The following is a 19,050-nucleotide window of genomic DNA, read 5'->3' as shown; positions in this document are numbered from 1 at the left end:
TTTTTTTTTTTTGGTTTTTTTTGTGGGTTTTTTTTTTTTTTTTTTTTTGTCTCCTGACTTTATTTAGATCATGAAAGTATTTCACACATGACTCTTAGAAAATCAGTTCTTTACTTGCCATCAGCTGGGTATAGTCCCTGTCAACTTCCCATCTATGTGGGCCATTAATGATCACCAACATTTTAATTCTGTGTGATCCAAAGGCAGTGAGGTCTAAGTAGTGCATGTATCTCCTCAGAAACCAGTGATATGTTTCTTGAAAGTGGATTTCCCCTTTGAAGCTCTTTTTTCATAGAATGCAGCACTCTATGCCCCAGCTAGTCTAAATCCCAGGAAAAATTGCTTCCAAGTGTGTTTTTTTTTACTTGAAGTCCATACCCTGAGCACACCAGAAATTATCAGAGGAATGTCATATGTAAAGCTCAACATAAATAAATGGCCTGAAAGCAATAACATGAAGTACAAATATTAAGTGTTGCTTGTAGTAAGGGATAGCCAATTGCACGAATACCAAATGTGTATTGATTAGCCAGGAAGCAGGGAAAGGTGTAATGGCGTAGAAATGAATCCCAGAGTGAGTCTCAGGGAAAAATCAAGATGTTGAAAAGATGAAGCAGGCTGTTGCAAAGCTAATATAAAAAACTTGGACCATATTTAGAGAAATACTGTAAGCAAGAGATGGAAGGAGTTATTCTGCAGACAGTGGCACCATTTGGATGCACACTTTGAGAGGGATGTGCAGATTTTAGAGGAAAACACCAAGGGCGTTAGGGGTTTTATAGCGTATGAGCTATGGTGAAGTTTGAAAGAATTAAGTACAACAAGTTGGGATAATCAATGATCATCTTCAAATGTTTCATGACATTTGTTATAAACATGTGTTATGTTTTCACAAGAATGGCTGAAATCTATTGTGTTACAACTTTTCATAATGGAAAAGATACCAGTTAGAGAGGATGCACAACTCATTTATAAAGTCATGAGTGACTTGGAGAGGATGAAGAGATGTTAACTGTTCCTTGTTCCTTCCACTGCAACATTTTGAGAAAGCTGATCAAGATATCAGGGCCAAGATTCAGAATAAATAAAAAAGATAGAATTGGAAGGCCAGAAAAAACTTCTCATCAATGGAAGTAGAATGGATTCAGGGGGAGGCAGGAAAACAAATGGAAAATTCCTACTGTTTCTTACTGATGGAGTCCTGCTTGCACACAGGACTTGAGTGCAGAGCTGGTCACCACAAGGAGAGGTCTGTGGCCAAGCTGAAACCTCCACTCAATGCATAAAGCAAAGATGTGTGTGGTGCAATAGTACACACTGACATTTGCTTCAGTACGCATTGACAAGCAGAGCTGGCCAGTTTAGTGATAGCAACAGGGTATCAACACAAAATTTTGTGTAGACTAACTCCTCTTTTGTCCCAGCAGCCTGGATAGATAGTGCAGCTCTTAGTCCTTGTTGAATTCTAGCATATGGGTGCTAAACTGATCATTTCAAGCTCTTTTAGGTGCATGTGTATTACACTATAAAAACTTGAAGGAATCAGTAGGCCTACAGAGTGGCATTAAAGTAAGGCATATATTTTCTAAATATTCCGTGTGCATGTTTCAACTCTGTGCCAGCAGGATCAGGCCTTTATATCTCTTTAATTTGTCACAGAAAACCATAAAAATGCTAATACAAGATATAAATAGGAATCTTCAGATAAGTGGAGCTGTTTTGTATCTGTTGAGGACTGTCAGCAATATGCTTGCTTTTTTCTTTCAAGCTGATATTTAATGAGAGTATTTTTTTCTCCCCTCTTTCATATTTTTGTTTTAAATTTATACCTGGCTGGAGAGGTTACTTTAAAAAATTATATGCAGTTTGTGACTTTGTAAATGATTTAACAGATCAAATTCTTTTTCATAAAGAATTCAGGCAGTTTTTCTCTAGTTACAAATGTAGAACTATGCAGGCAGTGTGGCCCTTTATAATGTGTAAACACTTAAGAACATGAGTACTTTCTGTAAGAGCATTCCCATTAACTTAAAAATCACTATTTTAGGACGGCATACTTAGAGATATGGACATTTAATTGGAAAGCATTAATTCCATCTTCAGGTGGGGAGATTGAGTCAAGCTGCCTACCACATCTGAATTCTCCATGCATAGGTTTTTTTCCAGAGCACCCAATCTATTCTCTGCCTTTCTCTCTGCCTCCGCGCTCAGATTGCAAGGTGCTTGAGGAGAACTTTCTATCCCCATGTCCCTGTCATTTCTAGGTGAAGCGAACCAGCAGGGTCTGCTGTTGGCAGGAACCAACTGGAAACTCATCCCTGTCTCCATACAGTGATTTATGAAAGCAAGATCAGTTGTCACAAGCCACTTGTGTGAGATGGAGCAGATGCTGCTCATGACAGTGGAATAAGTGGGTCCCAGCAGTCCCAATGACATCTCACAGAAGTGGCAAATCTGTCTCTACACAGCTGTCCCTGGAGCTCTCTGTTCCATCTCCATCCCAGTGGCCCTATTCATCTCCTCCTCATGGCAGGACCAGCCCAGACCTTATCTGCTCCCTGAGCCTTTGGACACACCAAGCAAAAAGTTTCCTTATCCCCATTTCTGAAAGTGCACATGAAAGTTAAATCTTGTATTACCCCTTGGAACCAGTTCAAACGCAGTTTTGCATGAGGTGTAGGAAGATCACAAATTATCATCTCTTGAGCTGGTATCTGGTGACTGTGGGGTCTTTCCTGGGTGGACTTGAATGATATGTGCTCACAGCCCAGAAGGTGGGACCATATCCCACACATGGAGGGAAGTGTGACCAGCAGGTTGAGGTAGGTGATTCTCCCCAGCTACTCCTCTGTGGTGAGACTCCCCCTGGAGTGCTGCATCCAGCTGTGGGATTCCCAGTGAAGGAAAGGCATGGACCCATTGGAGCAGGTGCAAAAGTGATCAGAGGATTGGAATGTCTCCTATGAGGAAAGGCTGAGAGTTTGGATTGTTCAGTCTGGAGAAGAAAAGGCTCTGTGCTGCTGCTTTTCAGTACTTAAAGAGGTCTGTATGAAATATGGGAACAGAAATCTTTTCAGGTTCTGTTGTGATAGAACAAGGGGTAATGGTTTGAAACTAAATGAGACTATATTTAGACTAGATATAAGGAATTTTTGTTTTCCAGTGAGGGTACTGAAACACAGGCACAGGTTGCCCAGAGAGGTGGTGGATGTCCCATCCTTGGAAACATCCTGGGCCAGGTTGAACAGGGCTTTGAGCAACTTGACCTAGTTGAAAACATCCCTGCTTGTTGAAGCAGAGTTGAACTACATGGCCTTTAAAAGTTGCTTCCAACCCAAACCATTCGATGATTACTGTTCCAGAGGGAGATGGATTTTCAGGCAAACTAACCTCAGGTTTCTGATACTCACCAACAGACAAAAATCAGCAAAATGAAGTGGATGTCCCATTGCATAACCCCAAAATGACCAGCTCACAGAAAGTGTAGACGTAGCTGAGGTCCTTGAAACACCCTAAGTGGAGCCTCTCCAAGGATGTAACAGCTGTAAAGACGTTGGTTTAGACTGAGGTGTGAGACTGTTTTGTTCTTAAGAAACATGTGAGACAGTTGTGTGCAATCATTTGTGTTTTGATGGGGGACCTTTCAAGTTTGTTTTATATTTACATTCTCTGGTTCCCTTTGTATGTGCTGCCTGTGGTGCAACAAGGCTTTTTGCTTTTTCTTTTATCGGATTCTTTGAGAAGACAACTTCTCTTTAATCACTGTCAGAGACAGGTTTTGTTTTTAAGAGGCTTGATTAGTATTCAGGGACTTCAGAGAACAGCAAAGAAGATGGCTTTGAATTCTCACATAAGATTAGAAGCAAGTTAACAATCACATACCTTGGCCAAGTGTTTATAGATCATCATGATTTTCTCATATCTAATGGGTGTTGTAAGGGTTAATGGAATTTTTAATGATACAGCAATGGAACAAAAAGTTGAGTAGGGAAATCAGGGAAGGGGAAATGCATAAATCTATACCATAGTAACCAAAACTTAAGCAATCTTCTCAACAGAAACAGCAGAGAATTCAGAAATCCTAAAATTAAGTACCCTAAGATAGTCAGATAGTCAAGGAGATATTTAAGAAAATATCTAAAAATTCTTTGACTCTCCAGGTTTTTTTTTTTTTTTTTTTTTTCTTATATTCATCTTGTTTCTCACATGATATGTCAGGTCCGAAGCTAAGCATTACTATTTGAAATAGCTCCAGTACAGGAGGAGATATATATGCATTAAGCAAGGAAATATCATGTAAATATGATCATAATACTTCCTGAAATGCAACTCAATTGCAAGTTAATTAATCCATTTCCACAAAATGGTGCACTATGAAAGGCAGACAGACATCTTTGGAAAACCTAGAGCTGAAATGTTGGCAGCTTCCAGAGGGGCTGGTAGCGCAGAAGAGGTCTTATCAGACTGGCTGTGAGCAAGTGGCTGGACCAATGTACTAAAGCCCAAAGAAGGCTGGAGGGCTCAAAAACACTGATCTGTGGACTCTTCATAGAATAACACCCACAATTTGTGTTCTTCTGCATATTCCTTAGCACAAAAATGTGGACATAGATTTTCCAAGAATCCTTGCTCCTGCAGTATGACTGTGATTTAAATGCCTGGCAAGTGGCAATACACTTGTGTGTGTGATGAGTGCTGTTGTAAAAAAAAAAGAAAAGATAGAGAAGGATCTCTGAGCAAATGTTTTCTTATGGCATTTTTCTGTATGTGATTTTCACTTAATGGAAATAAATGTCTTGGCCAATTGCAACATGACTTATTATTTAAATCTGTCACTGGAATAAATCTTCCTTTTCTGAGATTTTCCCAAATGACTGTATGTCAGGTAACTGTTTTTCACTTGAAAGCAACGATTAGCTCAAGTGTGAAGGGATGAATTTCGTGCCTTGAAAAATACTTGGGTGCTTGCTGTATGGTGCATCTTAACACTGAAATGAAATCACAGGTGAAACCTGTTCTGGTTGAAAATCTGCAGTAGTGGCAGGGGCTGGGGAAGAAATGGGAATTTTAATGAACAGATATGTCCTCCCTTTTGAAAACATGAGCCAGCTGAATGCACTAAGATCCAAATGGTCCAGGAGGCTAACTGGCTGATTGTCTTTCCCTGCTTTGAAATTGGAATTTGGAACTAAATGCAGGTGACTTTAATTAGGCCATATGCACATTAATCAGAAATCACATTTGTGTGCTTGAGTTTGGTTTTCAATCAGGACATCGTGTTTAAAACATTGAAAAGTACAGATGTGATGCATCCTTCTCTTCAAATTGCTAATGATTGGTACAGATTGGGAATTACTGATCACTGAAATCACTAAGATGGGTGGCTATTAGAAGGGCCAAAATAGTTTAATAGCACAGATTTCAAGCGTTTTATAGTAGTGTCTCCTAAAAATATTGCCATGCCACCCCCATCCCAAATTAATGCTTCTAAGGCCAGTGATGTAGTGTGCTCACACCTTTAGGTAGCACTGTGATTCATGTTTTAATGATAGTGGCTGCTGGCTGTAACTATGGAATGTATTGTCATGGAAACTACGCTTTTCTATATTTACACCAGTGCTGGTTATGCGAGAGACAGTGCTTGAAAGAAAAATCTGTATAATATATAGCTTAATAACAAGACAGGCAAGCTAGGAATAAACAGATCAAAGATTCAGCAATGTTACAGCTGCTGTTTGTCACCACAGTACTTTTCTAAACAGGCTCAGTCACTGTTCCAGACAAGTGCTGCTGCGATGTCACTTTGGGCTCATGGGTCACACAAACTCAGGTTATTGAGCAGCTGACTGAAGGGCATCCATGCAGTGAACTCCCATGGCACATGGGCTCACGTCCAGGCTGGTCAGGAGAAAAGTGTGAGCTGAATGAATTGAGGACAATGGTTTGTAAGAGCTTCTTATTTGCAAAAAAGAAATCTTCAGATGTGGAACTGGGTTGTAACTCTGTCTGTGGAGCAGCTCTATCTGCCACTTCCATCTAGAAACTGCTGTAATTTTACTGAGGTTGGGCTCTTGCAAGTGCTAAGTTCAAAAATAGAGAGTGAGAAACAATAATCAGAAAACATGATTCCAAGCTGGAATTTAACTGCACACTAAAATTGGATAAAAATAAATTTATTGTATTGTGCAAGAGTAGGAGCAAAGATTAAGAAATTGGTTGTTTTATGGCTTTGACCTTTGCAAAGCAAGAGTAAATTATCCTGAAAAAATTCTACTTAAAGTGTAGATATATGCATACACACAACACACACATGCGTGTATCTATACTTGCATAAACTCAAAATCTTAGTAGAACAGGTTGCCTAAGTTAGGGTCTGCAATCTCAGGCAGTTTTTAAAAAAAAATCCTGTGCTATTCATCCTCTTGTACTGCTTGATCTGGCTTCACACCGGGACCTCCATTTGCCATTTTCTCTGTTCTGTTGTGTAACAAATTTCTACTTGGGTTTGTTACAGAAAACCGTTTCAGTTGTGAGTTAAGAACTCACTTGCGATTGCCAGGGAGACAAGCTGCTCTCATTTCTTTAGAAAGAGTTTCTAATTTGATGGGCAGAGCTTAGTGAGTCACAGAAAAGCAGGGTCAGGGCACTGTGGAACAACTGCTTGGTTTACTTTGCTATCAGCTGTGAAATCATTAAGGACATCACTTTACTTTCCATATCATGGCCTTTTCATTTTGTATTTGTGTCTGCCATGACCAAACCTGCAGGATACATTAATCCAACTTTTGATATAAATAATCCTCTTAAAAAGCACAGCTAGTGATTTGTTCATCCAAGTGCTTTATTATGCATTTTCAGCTGGTGTTGCTTTAACTGAAGGAGCAGCGACAGCTGTAACAGAATCCAAACAAGTATTATGCTCTCAAACTTCTTCTTTCATTATTGCTTTTCTGGTTTACGGCAAGATGTTTGTAGGTTGCAGGATAGCAGTACTAGCTGGAGACCGTTGTTACATTGCCTCCGAAGCAGAGTTTAAGGAGGCTTTACTTTTTAGCTTCGTGATGGTGCATTTTCAGTGTAACTTCATATCTTTATTCAGTGTCTCCTGCAATCCTTCAACCTGTCTATTTGTAAATTTGTGCCTGGAGAAAGCTCCCATGTGGCAAGCCAGGATTGGATAAATGTTGCTTGTATTTCTCTTATTACAAACTCCCAGCATCTGTGATTTTCAGCTCTGAGTACAGTTTGTTTCCTGCTGAGATTCATCTATTTGGGGAAAGCAAAGGTCATCGCTTCTCTGGAGTTGCGACTGATTTGATTCTTTTTCACGGGGAGGCGCTGGGAAGGGAATCCTTACTGGAATGCATATTGATAAAGGCTGAGGATCCTGGCTTCTTAGATAAGTCATTTTTTTTTCCTCTTCTCTCCACACTATGACTATGTATTGCAGCAACTCACTGGCTTTTTACCAAATCAGGAGCTGCAGTATTTTTCTTCCGATGGAATAATTTCAGCCCACTTCAGCTAGCATGACAATCTTATGTGATTGTTATGAGTAGGCGTTTACATCCTTTTACATGCTAATACTGCCACACCTGCTAGTCCCCCTCATTTCCATTTCTCTCTCTTTTTTCCTTTTTTTTTCCTTTTTTTTTTCCCCCGATGTAAAAACTAATTTCCCAGAGGAAGGGAAATCCTGAGATCCGTGATCGTTGTTGCATCGTTGATTCACCAACAAAGAAGGGGATGGCTGAATGGGACCCAGGTAGAGATTCAAGCAGGCTGCTTCTGACCAGCAAGAGGAAAGCTAGCTGTTGAGCAGCATATGTTGCCACTCCATGTGCTGTGTTAGCTACTTGTTTTCAGCCTTCAGTAGGCTGCCACTACTGCAGCACTAAAGGAATGTGCCCTATTGTTAAAAATCCTGACTGCTTTACACCAATGATTTGCCACTGCAAAGTTGCATGCACCAACAACACTTTATCGTTGATGTTTGGATGCAAGGTAGGATGTGGTTAATGTATTTAAATGCATGCTGTAACTCCTTTGAATATCTGTGCTGTTTGATTTCGTGTCTGACTAGAGATTTCAGTGCAAATTGCGATCCGTTGGCTATAAATTAGGGCTTACAGCCGGCATGCTTTAAACGTTAGAGAAAAAAAAGAAATCACAAGTAAAGCTTTCTTATTTCCCAGGGTTATACGAGTAGAGATTTACACGGGAGAAATGCAGATTATGAAGCGTTTGTTTTAGAGTTGATTGTATACTTAGCTAACAGTGCTAAGACTGCTAAACCACTACTCTGCTATTTGCCTGGCTTTATTGATTTGGATGTGTATACTGTTATTACAAAAACACAATCCAGCAAGACTGAATGTATTTTTTTCCATTTATATTGCTGACATGGTTTTTAACCAGAAGAGCAATACTGAAGTATAAAACCCTGCACTTCTCTGTAAGAAAGAATAAAGTAAGCTGCTGATCCTATTTTTATGTCTAGAGGAATATCTTTAAGTAAGTGTTTTCTTCCAGGGACTGGACAGTCATTAAATTTTCCATTTAAATTTAAATCATAAGGTGGCGCAGTTAGCCAGAGAAGTTTTTTCCTGGCTGTGTAATGCAACCCCATCCCAATTTTTTTAACAATGGTGTTGGATTGGACTGTATTTTCCCCCACATACATCCTGGCTTGACGTTTGAGTATAACCAATGTTTATTTTACTGAAATAGTTCAGAACTGATGGCATGTTTTTAAAGCTTATTGTCTTTGGGGGAAAAGTTTGGTTCTTGGATCACTGGGTCAATGATAATGATTTTACAGGGGGGTTACATATTTTGTCCCATTCATTTTCCTTGCTCTCCTTAAATACTGGATGATATTAAAACTGTTCCTCTATATCTAAATAGAGTAGGAAATGAGCAGTTATACATAAAAAAAAAGGTGTCAGTAATTACTTAAAATCATTAACTTCATACTTGAACTTTGCTAATCCTCAAAAATAGCTAAGCTGCAAAAATAAAATTTTAGTTCTACAGTCCACAAACTAGGGAACACAGTATGCTTTGTGAGTTCCTGTGTGACAGAGTAGCCTAAATAGAATTAAAAGACTTTATGGACTAGGTTGTAGATGACCCAATGCTGCCTAAATGTATATCAGCTAGAAGTTAATGACAACTCATGTATTGCTTCGTGTAATATCCTAACTCAAACTTGGTTATAGTCCAACACAAATTATTTCTGTACCTTCTGCTTTTCCTCTAACTATGGCCTGCCTGTGTGTCTGATTACTTGAGGCTTTCTTGAACTAAAGTTTCTTGTTTCTTCCCTTCTGTTTTAAATAGGCAAAAATGTGTTCTATTAGTGAAAGGATTATAATTTAATTGCTGTGTCATGATGCCACTAGTGATATAAATAGCATTAAGAGTTTGTCAGATCAGAAGGTTTTTTAATTTGCATTTTTTATAAGATTTTTTTTTTTACTTTCAAACCTTAAGTCCTCTTGTTTTCAAATGTTAAATTCTAATTCATAAAGGTGAATAGTTAGTCAGGGGAAATTAAATACACGCCACCCTTTGCAAAGGTAGGCCAGTGGCCTAGGGACTAGTATCCAATTTGTATTCCTGGCTGTAAGCATGATTTTCAAAGGATATTCTTTGATGCACTTAAGTTCTTTCAAGATTTTCAGATCCTGTTAGGAGGAAGCAAGAGAACAAAAATCATAAATTCCAAACTTTTTTTCCCCCTCATCTTTCTTTAGTGCTTCAGGCTCATTACATTAGTCACAGTCAATGTTTTATCTTCTTGTGGTGGTGTATGAACTACTTCTCAAATGAAATGTGGATGTGTGGGATAGTGATCATTTTCAGGGAGATGAGAAGGAGCACAAGTGAACTTATTTATCTTAGGCTGGTTCAACATGTGTCCAATTAGTACTCTTTGATACCACCATGAAGCATGCACGAGTTACACTGGTAAATGTACAAAAATCGCCTCACTTCAAATACTTTTTTCTCATTTTTGTTTGTTGTGCAGCCTGTATATGACTTTTTGCTCGGGACACTTACATTTCTAGATTTATGGGTGCAGGTCCATTGTTAACAACCAAAGAAGTGTGAATAAGAAGTAAGAGTCTTTCTTTTTAGGAGATGTTTTAGTCATATGGCATGAAGTCATGGATCTAAGCATGCTCATAATATTATGACTTCTAGAATCACGTGGTTCTTAAACTCAGGAAAGAGTGTAATATCCTGAAATGACACTTTATATTCTGGGTGACAGAGGAGAAAATAGGTCCTCAGAATATAATATCTAGGTAGTGGAATAGACAACAGAGGAATTCAAAGTACAGGTAAATATTTTCTAGTGCTACAAAACTGACTCCTTTCAAAAGGACAGGGCAAGTTGCAGTATTGCTTACGCTTTCAATTTGCAGTTTTTAATTTTGTGTTACATACAGACTTCTTTTCCCTATGGTCAGAAAAGTGAGTGAGAGAAATGCACCACCTCAGAGCCATCACACCCATTTTCTGTTCCCCATGCAATAGCTTTACTGTCTTCTCTTTCCTAGCAGGTGGTGCCAGGGAGTTGGTGTGGTGGGGCAGGAAAAGGGTGCACGTCTTACCACACCATATGTTGCAAAGGTCAGTAGAGGAGCTCTCATTGTGCCTGTAGAAAGTTTTGCTTGCCAGCTTGATTTCCTGGATTTTGATAGTTGTCCTGGACCTTTCCTTTCAGTGATGTGCAATTTTGTGATCCTTGACTTTGGAACTGCAAAGAATTCAGAGGGGCTTAATTTGAAAGATAGGTCAGCGTCTACCTGAATTGCCACGATTGCACTTTAACACATTTGAAGACTTGTTCAGTTTCTAGTAGGGAAGTACCCATGTTCCCATCACAGCAGTACAGAGCTGAAGCAGAAACAGGATAAGCAGGTTGTAAAACACAACCCTCAGGTGCCAGGAGGTGCTGTGCAGAACTGTCTTGTTCGCAGTCCTGCAGGGTTGGCACATGACTGCCTCTCCCCTGAGTCCATGAGAAGCTCCACAGCTACTGGACAGATTCATGTCCACACATTGAAGGAAGGCTTGTGTGTAAGACAGGCCCATGTTCATGGATCTCCATCGAGAGGAGTGCACAGGCGGATATCAGATTGTCATTGAAGATGCTGAGACTTAAATGCATGCTAAAATGTCAGTATATGCTTACTCACTTTGCTGAATTGTTTGTTCAGTATTGCAGAAGCTATCTCCTGCCTCTCAATATCCTGTTCATTTTGCTCTTATTAAGAGTGCTGGGAAGGGATTTCAGGTTGACTGACATGTTTCTTAAATTGTATTTCAGTCACAGTTCTAACTCTCACATGGAAGTGTTATTCTGCCTTACCTCTTTTACTTCTATATATTGAAAATAGATATTGAGGAGATTGCATTGACTTTTCTGTTTGTTGACCTTGACCAGCTATTTTGATTAATCCTACTTTCCTTTTGATTTAGGTTTATTTTTATATCTGTCCTAGCATAATTTAATTTCTTTTTAAAGGGATAAGATATACTTACCTCTCTTCCCTGTCTCCTTTCTTTCCTCCTAGCACATTTATTACAACCAGTCCTCCAGCAAAACTGCTGGTTTTGGTAGGGTTTTTTCCTACTATTTCTCAGTTTTAGCTGAAACAGCCAAATAGTGACATATTCCACTATCCAAGGTGAGGATGCAAGTAAACCCACTTGTTTCTTCAACTGCCAGAACTTTTATGTTTTGAAAAATTATTGTAATGCAGAATATTTTATTATTAAGACAAACATTAAGTAGTATTACTGAATATCTTGACATTCCTATTTATTATTTTTATAATTATCAAACTGTTAGAAAATTAGTAGTTTTCTGCACTGGTATTATTAATCTTTTTAAGGAACTCTGGTGTGCCACTTAGTTCTTAATTGAGAATATTCGCTATATTGATATAATTTAGACCTGGCTACTGTAAAGAGCAGAAGTTTGAGATGACAGGAAAGTACTTCTCCAACTACTTATGATACATAGCAGACCTGCTTAAGGCCTTGCATGCTTTAGTTTCTTGAGGTACCCACAGAACTGAAGTGCAATGGATGCAACTAGATAGAACACTCACTCAAATTCCAAATGATTCTTTGACAATAATCTCCTAGCTCTGCCCATGTAGCCTGATATTTTTGCATTACAGTGTAGGCTTGGGGTGTGGAAACAGGATGCCTTTTTGATGAAACTAAGCAGAAACACACCAAGTATTCTGCAAAATCTTACATGTATTCAGCTTATAAAAGCAGATTAACGCTATTTGAAAGGAAAACCCAAAACACAGGTGTGATGCTCTGATTGAGCCCTTCTTCTCAGCTCTTCGTTCTGTGTATCCATTCATGCTGCTTGCTGATGTGTACCTAAACTCTGACTCCATTGACATATTTAATTTCTGATTTTTTGGGGGCCAGAACTGGAGAGATGTAAAAATACAATATATCCATGGTCATGCTGACTTCTGTGATCCATCTGTAGAGACTGGTATATTGTATAGGGTTCCAGAACCCTCTGGAAGAGTTTGCTGCCTATTCATGGACAATCAGCAGAGTAAGTCAGCTGGAACATTGCTACCACTTGCTATGCATAACATTGACAGCAGCACTGAGAAACCTACTTCCACATATAATTCTTGTTAGGCTACTGTGGTGTTTAAATAAAAGTGCTCAGCAATAGAAGGAGCTGCAGAAGAGATGCAGCACTGCCATTGGCAAGAGGCTGTGAGGATGATCACTTGAGTCACAGAGGATTTGTGCATTAGTGCACAATGCTCAAGGCAGGGAGAGTTTCTTCTCTCGTATTACATTTATGCAAGCTGGACATGGGGTGTAAGCCCAAGCAAATTTACCTAGCTGTATCTTTTTATTTCTGTCAGTTATTCAGTAACCTCTTGCACTTTACCATTTCTGGCTGAAAAAGAAGTGATAGCTCTCCAGCAGTTCCCACCCATCATCAATGACTGTGGAAAAAGAACAACTACACATTTTACTCAAAGGCCACCAGTCTGAGATCTTCTGAGCAGCAAGTAGCAGTTTGAGGCTGTGGGACCCTGTTGGGAGCTCCTCCCAGTATTAAAAAATGTATAAAGTGGATCCTACTCTTAGAACTTTTTGTTCCCCACCACGGAGGAGAACTGAGAGGAACTCTGGTATCAGAGAAGACAGTGACTTTGTACGTGATCCTGAGTGTCTTATCTTGAACTCAGCATGGGTGCTGCAGAAATCAATATTACAGGAAACACAGGCAGAAGCCTAAGGAAAAGTAGGAGGCAGCAGCAGGCAGGTTCAGGTGGGACAGGTGGAAAAAAAGACATGAGGCGAGATGATGCAGAGGCAGCAACTTGGGGGTAGGATGAGAAGACAGTGGTCTGGGCAAGGGTCCTGAGGAGGCAAGCTGAAAAGGGAGCTGGTGAGGTCTGGCTAGATTGTATTTGGTAAACAACTTGTATCGTGAATCTTCTGAAATTTTGGGCTCATGCTCTCAATCTCACACAGGATTTACTCAATCACTGGTCAGGGAATGCAAACAAGTGTTACCATTTTCTCTTATTGGAGTGAGTTCACTTGCCAGCTGTCACCCACTGGCACTGGCCAACATCTGGGAGGGAAATGCTGAAAAGCATCAAGATCTGGTGTTAAAAATATTTGTGTTTGTATGAGAGTACTGTTTCACTTTCTGCCACTGTCATGCCCACAAGCTCCCTGTGCTCAGGCACAGAAATGGGTGGCTGGCAGGAGATACCCTGTGGCAGTTTAAATTAAGAAAACAATGCTAAAAGTGGCTTTTTTAAATTAAGGTGTCTTGTTTTGGTTTTTAAAAGTTTTATACGCTGAAAGAAAGTTCTATTGAAGGTGAGATCCCCAATCCCTACATCATTTTGAATCAGTGGCTTTTTTTCCCCACATTTTGCCAGAATATCTTTTTAGCTGCTACCCAGCAGCTAGATGCTGGGCTGTGTGGTGCATAGTGCTTGCTGTCATAGAATCATAGGATGGTTTCTGCTGGAGGGGACCTTAAGTATCACCTAGTTCCAGCCCCATCTTGTTGTCATGCTTCTGTTATCACAAGAACAGTCTCTGGTAGCGCAGCAATAGAGTCAGCTATTCACCACTCCAAATGACTTAAAATTTGCCTGGAGCTAAAGGGCACCATGAATGCCCTCTGGACTGTACCTTTGACCATAAAGCCGTAGTGGGGAAAGGGTTTCTTTTTTCAGCTGGCAATAAAGAGAAGCTGATTGTTGTGGTTCTTAAGTACTGCAATAAAATCTACCTATGGAAAAAATAGAGCAGGAGGAACATAGCTAAGAGTTACTGAACACATGGAAAAAGTTCAGAGTTTTCTCAGGTACTTAATTTTTTAATGTATTTTTGCTTCAAATTATACATAATAATGAGATAAAATGAGGTACTTTCAAATATAAATGATTTGGTGCTCAGCTACATGAGCTGCTTGATTTTGCAAACTAATTATTGACTAAGAGAGGGATATATATAGACATTCATCTTAGCTGTAAGAGATGTCATAGAAGAGAATGGTGATGAAGAAGTGTTATATAAATATATTTAAGTGATAATAGCAATAGAACTGAAAACTGTCACCGAACAGTTCTCCTGATCTTTGAAAAGTAGCTTTTATGTTTCCAGTGTAGCTGTCAGAAATATTCTCAGTATTAAAAAATATATATTTATTGCTTTCACTTTTCTGATGGTGCTTCCTTCAGCTTTAAGCATTTGCTATAGTATTAATAAACATGAAGGACAGGACTTTTCAAGAAAGCCTAGCTGGGGGCTGTGCTGAATGTAATGGAAACCTCAATGAGAAGAAAGATTACTGATGGGAATTCCTCTGGCTCCCTGTAGAAGTTAATGATCTGTAATCCCAGGAGAGATGGCACAGAATGATCTGATGAAGTATTAAGGCAGTTTGAGCTATTCTTTTGAGTCACTTGGCTCTTGAGTGTTCTGAGAAGTAAAAGGGAAGTAAAAATTGGGAAGTAAAAATCTTCATCCAACTTCAGTGAGGAATTGCACCCGTTAGCTACTCAAATGATCCCCACCAAGCCAGAAAAGCACGTTTTCTGGGAGACTGGCTCTCAGTAAACAGGACAATTTTTCATTTTTTCCTTAAACTGACATTACAGAAACCTTGATTCTGAGAATCCTGACAGATTGTTTTGGGGAGATTTCCTTTAGGGGATGCTGACAGCTGTTCAGTGTAATTGAGATGAAATATGCTAAATATGAATGTTCAGAAAGTCATAAGGTGCTGTCAGCACCAAAGTCCACACAGTGAATCACCTGGAGGCTCTGTAGATGTCTGATGTGGTAAAGAGCCTGTGCCAACACATTGTTGCCTGAGAGGGAATGTAGACACATCACTTACTTGCAGGATGTCAGCTCATCCCCTATGGAAACAGGCTTGTAACTTCAAGCCTTGGACCAGCTACAAATATTTAAAATATACCTATATTTCTAAGTAAAGGAGAACTAATGATTATACTCAAGTACTCAATTCCTGACTTTCGATATTGAAAACTTGTTAGATATTTCCCTGGGCTGAATTTTGTGATGATCTCAAGCTCTTTCAAGACAATTTGTAGATGTGGCTTGAAGGATTGTTTGCTCCAGGAGCTTCTTCCAAGAGGGAGTATGGATGAGATTGCATCAGGGAAGATTACTTGCAGCCTACAGGCAAACCTCTTTCCTCTATCTTCAAACACCTCCCACCCCTGCCCTTTGCCTTTTGGTGATATTTGAGAGCGTGAAAAACATCTTGTGTTCATTTATTAAAGATGCTACTTTAGTAGCAACATGGATGTGGGCCTCTCCCAGCCATTTGGCCTGAGAACCAAGGATCATGCTGAGAAACTGATGCATTTAGTCTAGTTGATGTAGGATAAGGCCTCAATCGTGATTCCACCACACTGATCTTGAAAAATGTAACCAGTAGGTCAGATTTAATCTAACCATAACAGCTCTGTCAGGCTGGGTTCTTCTGGACCTGCAACCACCACATGTGACAGTCCACCTGAAATATACCCAGAGTATGCTGGGTTAGAGATCTGAGCCCAAAACTGTGAGAAACTTGAGCTGAACTCAGAGTCCCTGTGTTTGGCACAGAGAGGTGCTCCACCCTCCAATACTTCCCATCTTAGCTACTTAACCACTTAACCTTTACCAGCCACAGGTGCTCCAAGTAAGAGAGGAGTTTAAATGCAGAGAATTAAAAGGTTTCATAGATTTAAAAATGAGTAACGCACTCTTGCCTACCACCTTGTAAGGCTTATAACAATGCCCTGTGAACAGTATATTGTTAAACTGTGTTAGTCCTGGCCCTTACCTCATTAATCAGAGGTATGTCAGCTGGCAGTGAGATGACTTGAACTTTGTACACATCCCAGGGAAATTCCAGTCTGTGTAAAACATAGTTCCCTAACAGGATAGTCACCTCCATAAAACATTGAGTAAAATCGCCTGTGCCACAGACAGTTCTGTGACCTTGATTTAGGACAGGGAATGGAAACTCCTTATTTCTATTCCTGGCTCTCACATAGAATTCCTGTTGCGGCCTGAGGAAAATTGTGCCTTGCTTCTCTTTCTAGAAAATCAAGTTGGTAATACCTGCCTCAGAGGAATATTGAGAATTAATAGTGATTGTGTGTAAACAGCACTGAAATGAAATGAACTGTGTAAATACAATTGATTTAAGGACCGACATAAAGCCATGGTTAGGCAAAGATGGGGAGGATATAAGTGAAAATGGAATGATGTTAGTGAACATCAAAGTATCTCCTCTTTTTTTTTTTTTTTTTTTTTTCCTGTGAGTCCCTCTTTCCACACTATTTATTTCAGGTATACCTTGAAATACTATTATTTATCCTTTTTTTTAGGCTCTTCCTCCAGGTCTGAGATTTCACGTCCCCTCTTTTTCCACACTTCAAATTGTTGTAGATGAATTGCAAGTCCCTTCAAAAGTGGATTTGAAAAGAAAGTGCTGACAGGCTCCTCTCTCCACCCATCCAAGATAGTAGTACTATCGTCTAATTTATTATATAAAATTGCTGAAGGGAAGAAGCAATTTCCGGAACTCTGGTTGAGTTATTTTGTAAAGATTATTTTAAAATAGTCATAGGATGATGATACACAAGGAAGGAGACTGAAAAGCAGATGAACATACACCTGTTGCAAGGAGTCAAATAGGTAACTGCATCATGAAAGTCTTGTGAATGTTCAGGAATTTTGTTAGGCTGATGGCTAGGAGGGACATGCAGCCCAGTTTAGAGAGCCATGTGGCTCTTAAACTGCACATTATATCTCAGGTTCTGCAGTCTACAATAAATTAAGCCAAGTGCTGTAGAGCTGTATAAAATTCAGGGCACAACAATCTGCAGAGCTGTGAAGGAAGGTCTTTTCAGTGTTCTTGTAGCAGTGTTTTGCACTGTACCTATAAATTATACTTTTCCTACTTGTTTCTTTCCCTTGTCTGTGTCAGTCTTTGTGCTCAGATTCCTGGTCCTTAGCTTAAGAAAGGTAATAAATTAGCTGTGTTGGAACTAAACACTTGACAGCATAAGAAAGCATAGGCCATTTTTGAACTGGCAAAATTAACTGAGGACTAATATTCCGTACACAGTAGTTTGGGATATAAAATAATCAGGACAATATGTTTTCATAAGATAAAGTTTGGTGATACATTTTGAAACATGTATTCCTTCCCAGAACAATTAAGAAAACTCAAGGGAGGAGGTGAGAGCAGAGGAGGGAGAAGTTGACCTAGAAAATGCACTTGCGGGTCTAATTTTGTGTGAATGTACGTATTACAGAGGAGACTGTTGCACCACCTCCTCAAAGCCCTGGTGTTTTGCACTCTTTACTATATGCATCAACCCCCACGTGAGTTCCAGACATGCAGGAACTCTTTAATTTTTCTTTAATTTTTCAGCATTAAGGGTATGTGTTTTCAGTGCTTGAAGATCACAGCCCTGTAAAGGTGTTGGAAGTGAGGAGTCAGAGAGAGGGAATAGAGGCTATATGAGAGAAACTTTCAGAGGATTGCAAGATCTGGTTATGAAGCAAGAGGTTTTGCATTGAAAGCGTTTTTGTTGCAGGGCCTTCAGGCTTGCTTCTTCATGTCAGGTACAGCTGCAGGGACAGGGGAACAGCGTAATTCTTCAGTGAGCTGGGACTTGAACCTCAGGCTATTGCTCCTTGTGTTGGAGGCAGCTTCCTAAAACAGAGGTTTAATTTGCTGTCTATGGTTGCTTAATCTGAGTGGATCTGATGTATAAATCTCTTACTGATACTAGATTGCACCACTTTTTGCATTAGCAACTACTACTTTCCTGTGCAATTGGAACAAAAACTTTGTGTGCTGAGCCAGAGAAATGGAGATGCTCTCAAACTAATCCACATTCTGCGTGCAAACACCAGCTGTTTCTTGACTGTTTTTATTCACCAGGAGGACAGCATAGGGCTCCATGAGTTAATAAAGCTCCTGTTATTAGATGAGAATTAGTTGTCCTGTAGTCTGATGAGTTTTTTTCCACTGTCTTCAGTTATTCATAAAAAAAAAGGAGCCCAGATAGGAATGGGTCATCTCACATCATAAAAACGCATCAAAGTAATCACAGAATCTTAGAAATGTTGATTGGAAAGAACCTCTATAAATGACCTCATTCAAATTTCACTGAAAGCGGGGGAAATGAGAGGTGATTTAGCATGCAGCCAGACACCTCTCTCTGCAGAAGAAATGGTTTGGCTTTTAAGTAATGCCAGGTGAAATATCACTGCAGCTAAAACATGAGGGAATATGAGAAGCATAAACCAGAGTTTAAAACTAGGGAAAGGAAGTTTACCGTTGTGAGTGTTGTTCCCTGTTCTTCCATTGATCTAATAAACTTGTGTAGGAAGTTGATTTGCCCTCTGCTGATTAAAACTGGGAGTATTGCCAGGGATCAGGATGGTAGGGGCTTCTGTCACAAGGGTAGGGCATCACCT

The 19,050-nt window shown here is 39.6% G+C and overlaps 1 protein-coding gene across 2 annotated transcripts in view; it reads left to right on the top strand.

The window, feature by feature from the left end:
- The window catches only part of DLG2 (discs large MAGUK scaffold protein 2), a 973,962-nt gene that overhangs the window by 358,921 nt on the left and 595,991 nt on the right, over nucleotides 1–19,050 (top strand). The window contains exon 1 of one of the 2 annotated variants that reach the window (XM_041483665.1): nucleotides 7,903–8,004. The exons of the other annotated variant lie outside the window; for it this stretch is intronic. Within the exon in view, the coding sequence (XP_041339599.1) occupies nucleotides 7,903–8,004 (102 nt within the window). Of the gene's footprint in view, nucleotides 1–7,902; nucleotides 8,005–19,050 lie in introns of those variants that run through there. 2 annotated transcript variants of the gene reach the window in all.

This window comes from Pyrgilauda ruficollis, unplaced genomic scaffold, assembly GCF_017590135.1.
Source record: "Pyrgilauda ruficollis isolate IOZ18807 unplaced genomic scaffold, ASM1759013v1 scaffold60, whole genome shotgun sequence".
Lineage (NCBI taxonomy): Eukaryota > Metazoa > Chordata > Aves > Passeriformes > Passeridae > Pyrgilauda > Pyrgilauda ruficollis.
The sequence above is the reverse complement of the archived record's forward strand: the minus strand, read 5'-3'. Positions and strand labels throughout refer to the sequence as shown.